The 10,468-nt window shown below is 35.9% G+C and overlaps 2 protein-coding genes across 3 annotated transcripts; one reads left to right on the top strand and one right to left on the bottom strand.

Annotated features, from left to right (window-relative positions):
• Window positions 1-6,169: 6,169 nt before the first annotated feature.
• LOC140833725 (protein ANTAGONIST OF LIKE HETEROCHROMATIN PROTEIN 1-like) lies at window positions 6,170-8,365 on the top strand. Of its 2 annotated transcripts, none has more exons than XM_073198072.1 (2): window positions 6,170-6,372; window positions 7,071-8,365. In XM_073198072.1, the coding sequence occupies exons 1-2, from the start codon at window positions 6,204-6,206 to the stop codon at window positions 8,156-8,158; spliced, it is 1,257 nt and encodes a 418-aa protein (XP_073054173.1). In that variant the 5' UTR covers window positions 6,170-6,203; the 3' UTR covers window positions 8,159-8,365. The 2 variants fall into 2 exon arrangements, with proteins under 2 accessions (XP_073054173.1, XP_073054175.1); XM_073198074.1 differs by having other exon boundaries at window positions 7,083-8,365.
• Window positions 8,366-8,484: 119 nt separating this feature from the next.
• Window positions 8,485-9,773, bottom strand: LOC140833726 (uncharacterized). Its single transcript, XM_073198075.1, has 2 exons — window positions 9,539-9,773; window positions 8,485-9,068 (listed from the first exon to the last, which is right to left on the bottom strand). Exons 1-2 carry the CDS (start codon window positions 9,669-9,671, stop codon window positions 8,686-8,688), a joined length of 516 nt encoding a protein of 171 aa, XP_073054176.1. The 5' UTR covers window positions 9,672-9,773; the 3' UTR covers window positions 8,485-8,685.
• Between the last annotated feature and the right edge of the window lie 695 nt (window positions 9,774-10,468).

Below are 10,468 nucleotides of genomic sequence, written 5' to 3' on the forward strand. Positions count from 1 at the left end.
CTATATATGGATTGAAACAAGCTTTCCGTCAATGGTACTTATAATTTAATTATGTTATCTTTTCATTTGGATTTGTTGAGAACCCCATGGATCAATGTATATACCAGAAAGTCAGTGGGAGTAAGATTTGTTTCGTTATTCTATATGTGGATGATATATTACTTGCAACCAACGGCAAGGGTTTGTTATATGAGGTGAAACAATTTCTCTCTAAAAACATTGATATGAAGGATATGGGCGATGCATCTAATGTCATTGGCATTAAGATACATAGAGACTGAATCAGAGATATTCTAGGTCTGTCTCAAGAAACATATATCAACAAAGTTTTAGAGAGATATCGGATGAAAGATTGTTTACTAAGTATAGCTCCCGTTGTGAGCGATAAATTCAATTTGAGCCAATGCCCAAAGAATGGTCTAGAGCGGGAACAAATGAAAAACATTCCTTATGCTTCTGTTGTCGGAAGCTTAATGTATGCTTAGGTTTGAACTAGACCTGACATTGCATTTGTTGTTGGGATGTTGGAAAGATATCAGAGTAATCCAGGTTTAAATCACTGGAAAGCTGTAAATAAAGTAATGAGGTACCTTCAAGGGACCAAAGATTATATGCTTATGTTCAGACGAACTGAGAATTTGAAAGTAATTAGCTACTCTGATTCAGACAACGCTAGCTGCATTGATTCAAGAAAATCCACTCCAGGATATATTTTATGCTAGCTGGTGGAGCTGTATCTTGGAGAAGTACAAAGCAGACATTGACTGTCACTTTCACTATGGAAGCTGAGTTCGTAGCTTGTTTTGAGGCAACCTCACGTGATGTATGGTTGAAGAGTTTCATTTCGAGGATTAGAATTATGGATTCTATATCTAGGTCATTAAGAATATATTGTGACAATTCAGCTGCTGTTTTTATGGATAAAAATACCAAAAGTGGTAATCGAAGCAAGCACATCGACATTAAATATTTAGCCATACAAGAACGTGTTAAAGATAAGAAGTTACTTATCGAATACATTAGTACTGAATTGATGATTGATGATCTTTTGACCAAAGGCATGCCACCATTGAAATTTAAGGATCATACAGAAAGAATGAGACTTGGTTCCTTTATGTAATTTTGTTGTAAAAACAAAGTTAATGAAACTATGATGTGATATTTTCTCAAATTTGTTGTGCACACATTCATTAATTCGAGAAATATCAATAAAGTTGGAACTCGAATAAACATAAGGTTTATTCATTAAGTTATACAGATTGAGATACATAATGTATTGTAATACATAGAAGATAATATTCGTTTTAAGATGACAAATCGTCATGATTCACGTGTTTTGTTTTCTCCTATGGTAAATGAGATATATGAGCCAAGTGAGAGAATGTAAGAAAAAATGGCTCATATCAGAAACGAAGAAAGAAAAAACAAAACGTGTAAGAAATTACGACGACCATTGCCTACAACTTTTGACAAAAGATGCGTACACTGCCTCAACTTTATAAAATTGATACGTGCATGCACATCTTCCTTTGACAATAAGGCTCCCGCAACAACTCATTGATGGTATGAGATGCCTATAAATAGCAACGATTGAGATCCCTAAGCACACACACCTCATAAGAAATATACACCATCTACAGAGAGCGTGAAATGCTTAGAAGATTTCAACCGAAAGGAAAACAGAGAAATTAAAAATTTTCAATGGCCGGAGGTAACACTCGATTTATTTCCGCATATTGATTATCATGTTTATATACGTGCAGAAACATGATTTTCAAAAAAAATTCTAACACAAAGTGCATGTTGATTTTAATTTTAGAATTAAAGATGAATTATTTCATAGAGAATAATAAATTACATGCAATAAACCATGCAACTTTTGGCATGGATGATAATAATAAACTATGCAACCTTTGGCATGGAGAAAATAAATTACATGCAGTAAACCATGCAACCTCTGGCATGGAGGAGGAAGACCTAAATTCACATTGGTGCCTATAAATAGTGACAAAGGGATGAGTGAAATCACACCAAAAGAATACCGAAAGTTCGATCGACATATGTTATTTCTTTGATTTGCTAAATGATATTTGAAAGCATGTTTGAGAAACATAAGGCACTGTTATGATTCTCATTTGAAATGGTTAGGATACGATACATATATATGCATTTGTTATCAACTATGATCGATCAGCCCCTACTTTCTAAATATTTACCCAAACACTCACCACTTACTTCCTCCCCTCAAATAAGAATAAGGAACAAATTGAGGAAGAAGAACAAGAATATTTCTGGGGATGGTGAAGATGTCAATTCGTAACGAGACAAGTCATGTTATTTCGCTTTTTTTACACTTCCGTATTTCTTCAAGTTTTGTAAAGACATTGATATGATTTATGAAATAGACTGGTTTTAGATATTTGATTACTACGATGCTTGTTTTTAATAGTCATGTGATTTTTGAAAACGCCAAATTTTTCACATCTCAGTCTTGGGACGTGACATTTTAGTGGTATCATAATCCACCAGATTCATAATCTGGATGGGATTTAAGTTTGCAAAGAAAGTGCTAAAATTTGTTAAAATTTAGGCAAAATACGAAAATCTGGCGCCTCAGCGGCATTAGGAGGTGCAAGAAATTTGAGAAACCGACTGCCAGCCTTCGATGGAAACTCTGATCCAGATGCGGGTCAGAATTGGCTCATGATTGTTGAGACCCAGTTGCGACTACTTGAAGTTGCGGAAGAACTTAAAGTATACGTTGTCACTCCATTCTGGAAAAGAAATCCAGTAAATGAAGGAAACATCACAAGCTATGTGTCACTTGGCCCCAGTTTTGAGAAGCTTTCTTTAGGCAGTCTTATCCAGCTGAGATTAGTTTAAAGAAGTTAAGCGAGTTTTGAAATTTCACTCAAGCTTCAGATATGACTGAAGTAGAATATAACGTAAACTTCAAATATCTTGGAACTTATGCCCCAATAATCATGTTGGATGAACCTATGAAGATGCATAATTTCAAGAAGGGTTTGAACAGCCGGATTTAGTCTGCTCTAGCAGTTTACAAACCCACAAGTTTCAAAGATCTAATGGGAGAGGCCATTAATGCAGAGAAGTCCTTTCTCTAGACATTCTTTGCAAGGCAAGCAGCCATTAAAGAAGCCCAACCAATCAAGTGGAACATTCAAGAGAACCTTTTCCCCATCAAATCTGATCTCTTCAAGCATGAGGCCATGCCTTACTTGTAATATACAACTTGTCGGGGAATGCTATAGAAAGACCAAAACATGGTTCAACATTGGAAGCTGAGACACAGAATTCCGGATTTCACCGAACCAAAGAAGAATTTTGGAACAATCAATGATGCCTCGCCTAACAAGCCAAATGAGAGAAAGTCTAATGCATGACACAAATGATATGGTGGCAGGAAAAATTCTGGTCAACGATTTGCCTACTTATACGTTTTTTGATTGTGGTACCACATATTCATTTATTTCTAAAAGGTTTACCAAGAAATTAGGGCTTAAAACTTTAGTTCTTGTTGAATCTTTTAGAATAGCAACTCCTACTAGCAATTATTTTCAAACCTACGGGATACATCAAAACTGCAAGATTATTAACAATACACACATTTTTCTGGTGGATTTAGATGTCATTCTAGGGATGTAGTGGTTATTAAAGAACCATCCTTTAGTAGATCATCAATCAAAGATTGTCAAAATTCGAACTCCAAACCAAGAGGAGATAGTATACCATGGTAAGGCCAAGGAACGAAAGTCTCTTCTTTCTGCTTCTCAAACTTGGAAAGCCATGAAAGCTGGCGAAAAGGTTTACCTAGAAATGATGAAAAGTTCTCGACCAATTTCAAAATATTTGGGAAAATTCTGGCCAAGTAATTTCCTTCCACCACCGTGGCGCCGACGCTACATCGTCACCGGATTTTGAAAATTCGGAGACTACAGTTTCAACACACAAGTCGTTTGGATTTTCTAGTGCAAACCAAACGAGAAAAATAGTCTGTGATGGTGGACTTAATTAGATTATCAAAGAGAAGATCTATTCGTAGGGATTTACAAGAAGGGCTATATCTGCCTAAACACCGGAATAGTTTAGAGTCCAGCGTTGAGAACGCGATGTATACTTCTAAACGCCCTATGAATGAAGTTTTAAACACATGAAATCCAATTAAAAAAATTTAAACTTCCGATGTGTTTTGGGTGCGAGAGTACGATGTCCCAACACTAAGACCGTTGATTTTTTGGTCTCTGCAGAACTAAAGTATTATAGAGGATACAAAACTATTTTAACTCCTCCTGTAGCCAGCTGCAGACCTACAAAATATCAATGAAGAAGTCAAAGATGAGACTTGACTCTTGTGGAAGAATAGTAGTATGTCAGTTGGTCAGGATTTGATTTCCCTTCTCACTGAAAAATGCATAATGGAATGAATTTATTTCATTTAATTTTAAATTGAGATGGAGGAAAGTGTAAATAAAATGGGGTATTTCAGGATTTTTAAACTATGCAAGATTTTATTGTAAGCGTTTAGCAAAATTTAAAAATATAGTTTTAAGATGCACTATATTAATATAATTCGTAGAAAGGAACCTTATCCCGGATCTGAAAGATGATCAATTTTTTTGGTTGTTGTTTAGCAGGCACGTTAATTTCAATTTTGATGTTGTTTCTTGATTTTCTCTGTTTATTATACATCCTTGCTCCAGTAATCAAATTTTTGTTTGCCCTTAAAATTTTTTAAACTTTTTGCAAAAATTTTCGACCTAAAATTTGAGAAAATATTTTCGTCTAATTGCTGATGTAGTTATATTGCGGATTTTTGATCAGCTATGTTTGAGAAATAACCGGTTGCTTAGCAATAATTAATTTTTTGGGCTCGTTGTTTAGCAGGCACATGGTATTTTGATCCAATTGATTACTTGTTGATGTGAGCCGGGTATAGTGGATGACCCGGGTCGGATGCTCCACCGAATCTACTATTAAGATGTTGGAAAAAATAAGAGCGAGGCGTCTGGATCAAAAGCTTGCTTCCCGGAATAGATGTGAAGATCTGCAATCAAGAGAGTAACTACGTGAATGGGCGTCGAAAGGGTATCCGGTGTGACCACTCCGATGGTTAAGTCAGTGAAGGACTTGAACAAAAAACCAATGTAATCAAGTGATGGCTGTGAGATTGGTGTGGAAGATGGTAGTAAATGCAAAATAAATGAGTGTATTCAATATCTGAATAAAGAGTAAATGCAAGGAGAGAATATGATATTTATAGTAGAGGATGTAATGATGACATCGTTCTTGGTGCTGATCATTAAGTATAGTAGGGCGGCTGATTATAACCTATTGTTCTGACATGTCAAATCTTATACTAGTCACATCCAACCACCTGATTTTGTCAACCACTTATATTAGTGTCAGAGATAGGTCGACCACATACACCCTACTTTGTCGGCGCCATTAAATCCAGCACTCATATAGAAGTGGTTCAGATAGAATGTATCTCGGGAATTTACAAGAGAGCCCGGGCACCCAATAACCCGGGGAGGTTACGTCCCGGGTATTTCAATGGCCCGAACTTTTGACTGGCCTCTTCATATATTCTCCCTGTCAAGTAATACTCTCAATTTCACGGGCAGCTTGACCCAGGAATAGTCTATCCTTCTGACCTCGGGCATTATCCATGGTCCAGCTCCATGGCCCGGGACATCCCAAGCTGCCCGTGAAATTGAGAGTTATCCATTGTCCAGCTCCATGGCCCGGGACATCCCGAGCATTATCCATGACCCGAAACATCTCGGTGTATCACTTGTCTTCAAATTTCTGTGATTATTTTTGCATATGTGATCACCTTCTATTTATAGAAAACAAATGGTACTACGTAAAACAATAAGACATCATATTAATTTAAAATTGAATTTAAATATATTTATATTCAATGCTCAGAAAACAGTCAATTAAAATGAAAATTAGGTAATATTGTTGTTTTGGGATTTAAAAGATGGAAATTTTTTGGAAAATAAAAATAAATAAAAAGCCATGTTTGGCAAATATCTAATAAATATTAATACCAAAATGGGCTGGGCATTGTACAATGTAAGCGGTCCGTGGGCCGTTAAAATACCAATTCGTGCCCAGAATCAAAGTTTATACCAAATAATAATAACAGCCAGTGTTCGATTTCGATTCCAAGAGCTATGTCTCCTCCCAAGCAAAACATGAATTCTAACAAATTTCCCAAAAGCAAGAAGAAGAAAAAGAAAAACAAGAACAAGAGCAAGATCGTGAGCTCAGTTCCAGTCGACAATAAAGCCATTGATTCTGAATGGTGGGATGTTTTCTTGAAGAAGAACTCTTCCTCCCAAGGTACCTTTCTGTTTCTTCTTCATTTTCGTCCTATCCTTCAGGTTTTGTTTGATAGAAATACAGCTGCAAATTTCAAGTCAGTCTCGTGGACACCGTTTCTTATAATCTGTAGTAATCCTTTCTTGGATCTGAAAGATTACATTTTTGGGAACCTCGTTTAGCAAGCTCTGTAATTCCAATTTTGATGTGGGTAGGTTCTTGATTTTCTCTGCCTTGATTCAGTAATTACATATGCTGAATAGTAATCTATGCACATTTTTGTTAATTTGTTACTGCGGGGAGTTATTGATAAAGAATCTGAAGCAAACATCCTACTTTTCCTTTCGAGTTGAGCTTTCATTTCGAATTTTTTGGGATGCATTGTGTGTTTCAGAATTTATCTTTAAACTCAGGAATAATTTGAGCTTTATTCGAACTTTAATCGGTCAATGGTTCTTTTACTCATTGTACATTCGTATTCTCTGTTCCTGTATGTCCCTTCAAATTAGATGCTATCTGATTGCCGAAAAAGAAAATTAACTCAGTTTTTTTTTTTTTTGCAAAAAAGAAGACTTTTAAGCCCTCAATATAGCTTAATCGCCTAATTTAGAACTTATTGTCAGTTGTATTTGCCTTTATTGTATTCAATGCATTTTCTATCGTGTAATTTTGTATATATGATTTTAAGATGAAATAATCTTTTATTTTATGTGGATAAGAATTATCTTTAGGTCCAAATGTGTCTCATGATGAGGAGGAACTTTTCAAGCATTTCTTCCGGTTATCCAAGAAAACTTTCGAGTACATATGCACATTGGTTAGAGAAGATCTTATCTCCAGACCTCCTTCTGGCCTCATCAACATCGAGGGAAGACTCCTAAGTGTCGAGAAGCAAGCTGCTATCGCATTGCGAAGATTGGCTTCTGGTGAATCCCAAGTCTCCGTTGGAGCTTCTTTTGGAGTTGGCCAGTCAACTGTTTCTCAAGTTACGTGGAGATTTATAGAGGCCATGGAAGATCGTGCCCGCCACCATCTCAGATGGCCTGACACGAGTAAAATGGAGAGAATAAAATCCGGTTTTGAATCATCTTCTGGGTTGCCTAATTGTTGTGGTGCGATAGATGCTACTCACATAGTGATGACTCTCCCAGCTGTTCAAACTTCAGACGATTGGTGCGATCAAGAGAACAATTACAGTATGTTTGTGCAAGGTGTTGTTGATTCTGAGATGCGGTTTTTGGACATTGTAACGGGGTGGCCTGGGGGCATGCCAGTTTCTAGATTGTTGAAGTGTTCTGGATTTTACAAACTTTGTGAAAGTGGCGCACGTTTGAACGGAAATGTGAAAGTATTATCTGATGGAGAGGAGATTAGAGAATATGTAGTTGGTGGAGCGAGTTACCCTCTACTTCCTTGGCTTGTAACGCCGTATAAAGATGATGAACACTCGGGGTCTGGATCTGAGCTCAACACGTCTCTTGAAACTGCAAGATCTGCTGCTGTCAAGGCATTTTCGCAGCTGAAGGGTGGTTGGCGAATCCTTAACAAGGTTATGTGGAGACCGGATAAGAGGAAACTACCTAGTATTATCTTGGTCTGTTCTTTACTTCATAATATCATAATTGATTGTGGAGACAGATTGAGTTCAGATGTTTCTTTGTCTGGCTATCATGACTCTGATTATATGGGACAGATTTGTAAGCAAGTAAATCCGGCGGGAATAACAATTAGAGAAAACTTAGTGAAGCATCTGGGAGGCAGAAAACAAAGTATAGCACAGCCTTTTGCTGATGTTGCAACGAGCTGATTCTTTTGAGTTTCGTGCTGCTGTTTTCTTAATGGGGAATAATTAAATCTGATAATCGTGTTAAAAAAATTGTTTCATGATGCTTTCCCTTTAATTTAACTGTTTTTTGCTTTATAGAACGCTACTTGCAGAGTCTTCAATCATAGACTCATAGTATTCCTGTTATTGTGTTCAAGAGGAATCATCAAAGACAGATTCGGCTGGGAAGTGAGGAGGGAAGATCGTCCAGATTAAAGTCTTAGAAAATTATATGACTTATTAAGAATTGATAATTCCAGTCCCATCTTCGCCCGAATATCATTTAAATCTGACAAGCCAAATGGTTAAAAAAATTAAAAATAATAATATAAAAGGCCACGCATAGGCGCACCCAAAATATATAACATTAGAGGTAAGAGGATGCTGCATTTACAAAGCCATAAGATGTGAATTCCAGATTATCAAACTGCCAAGAGCTAAACACAAAACCTCCAACACAGAAGTTTAACAGTAAAACAAGTTGGAAAACTAACAAGTACAAAGTATAATCAAGAATCAAAACCAGAGTAGATGCCGTTTTCTCTCAACATCCTCTTCTCTTCTTCAACATAATTCTTCCCTCTGCTTGCTTGACCAAGATCCCGCTTCCTCTTCTCTTTCTGCTGAAAAGAGAGATTCTTTTTATCTTTACATGTCTGCACGTCCACAAGCCCCTCCCCATAGGCAATTGATGCCCTTGTTTTCTGTCGTTCCTCCAAGGATTCTTCCTCCTCCTTAGTTCGAGTTTCTTTCCCTGTGGACCAAGTCCAGTCCTGTTCCTGCTCAGGCTCCTTAGGTGGTGGCACTTTCAAGACAGATAATCCTCCTTTATATCCATGTCGACTCAAAGCTTCAAAATCTATTCCTTTGCTCTTTTTCTTAACAGAATCCTCTGCAATTGGGAAACAAGTTCCAATGTCAGCCATCAACGGTACCTTACTTCCAATTTTTCTTCTAAATCATGCATAAGGATCGCGTTTTCTTCTAATTGACCTTATTCATTCATCCGTTTAGCAAGCAATGCTCTACAACATACATGGTTCTGATAGAGCAAGACCCAATTTGGGAAAATGCCACTCAAACAAAAAAGATTAATATCTTTCTTAAAATGTAACTTTCAACCAAATTACGTTCATAATGTCAACAAAATTGTGATCGTCAACAACAAAGATTCATCAAATTTCCAGAATTACAGTTTCATTAACTACAATGCATCATGAAATTAGAATGAGATACGATGCTCAGGGAACCCTAAAAAACCAGCAATGAACATTCCAGCTCAATCTGAAACCACGCAATCAACCTGAACTCAAAAGGTAATGGTAAAATCCAAGAAAACCCACGAATACTTGCAACACATACCTTTCGAAGCCTTCATCTTGGACGACTGATTCTTCTTCTCTCTAAGTTTAGATTTCGAGCTCCCATAATTATTATCGTCGGAAGAATCCGTATCATCGGCTTCCCCATCACTCCAACGCAAACCCCTCTTCATTATTCGGTGTGATATGGACGGCCTAGGGGATCACCGATTTAGGGCTTTTCGGGTGGTAGAAAATCTAACCTGTGGTTCAAAACTCTAAAGTAAATAGGCCTTTTAAAATCATATACACTTAAATTTGTTGAAAAATAATATTTAAAATATATGTGTTGAATATTTGAATGTTGAAAATAAAAATTATAAATATTGAAAATTAGTCTGTGATGATGTAGGTAATGATGAATTTATTTTTGGATTATTTGTAAAGAAATTCTATAAATAGTCTCACCATTTGTGAAGAAATTCACAATTGAGTATAAAGAAAAATATTATAAATTGTATAGTTTGGTAAATTTCGAGAGTTTGAGATTTTTACTTTTTATCATAAATTTTTACTTTTTCACAACACGTTATCAACACGAAGCTCTAAAAATCCTTCATATTTTTCCAAGCTCCAAAACAAAAGAAAAAAATAACAAAATTAATAATATTTATTTTACTGTTTATTTATTGTGTATATATTTAATATATAATATAATTTTATTATATAATAAAAATAAATTTTTCAAAAACTTGTTATAAATCCTGGGAGGATATTAGACGACAACCCACACTCTCGGTAAGAGATACGAAAAGTATAAAAGCCTATAAGGTTTTTAAACAAAATAGTTTATGACACATCATTATAATAATGTGATATGATATACATAATTATTTAAACATGACTAATATTATATACACCATATTATTACCATAAAATTATACAAATACATATCTTTATTTTTTTGTACACAACAGTCATAAACGGCTAG

This window comes from Primulina eburnea, chromosome 6, assembly GCF_022965805.1.
Source record: "Primulina eburnea isolate SZY01 chromosome 6, ASM2296580v1, whole genome shotgun sequence".
NCBI classification, from domain to species: Eukaryota; Viridiplantae; Streptophyta; class Magnoliopsida; order Lamiales; family Gesneriaceae; genus Primulina; species Primulina eburnea.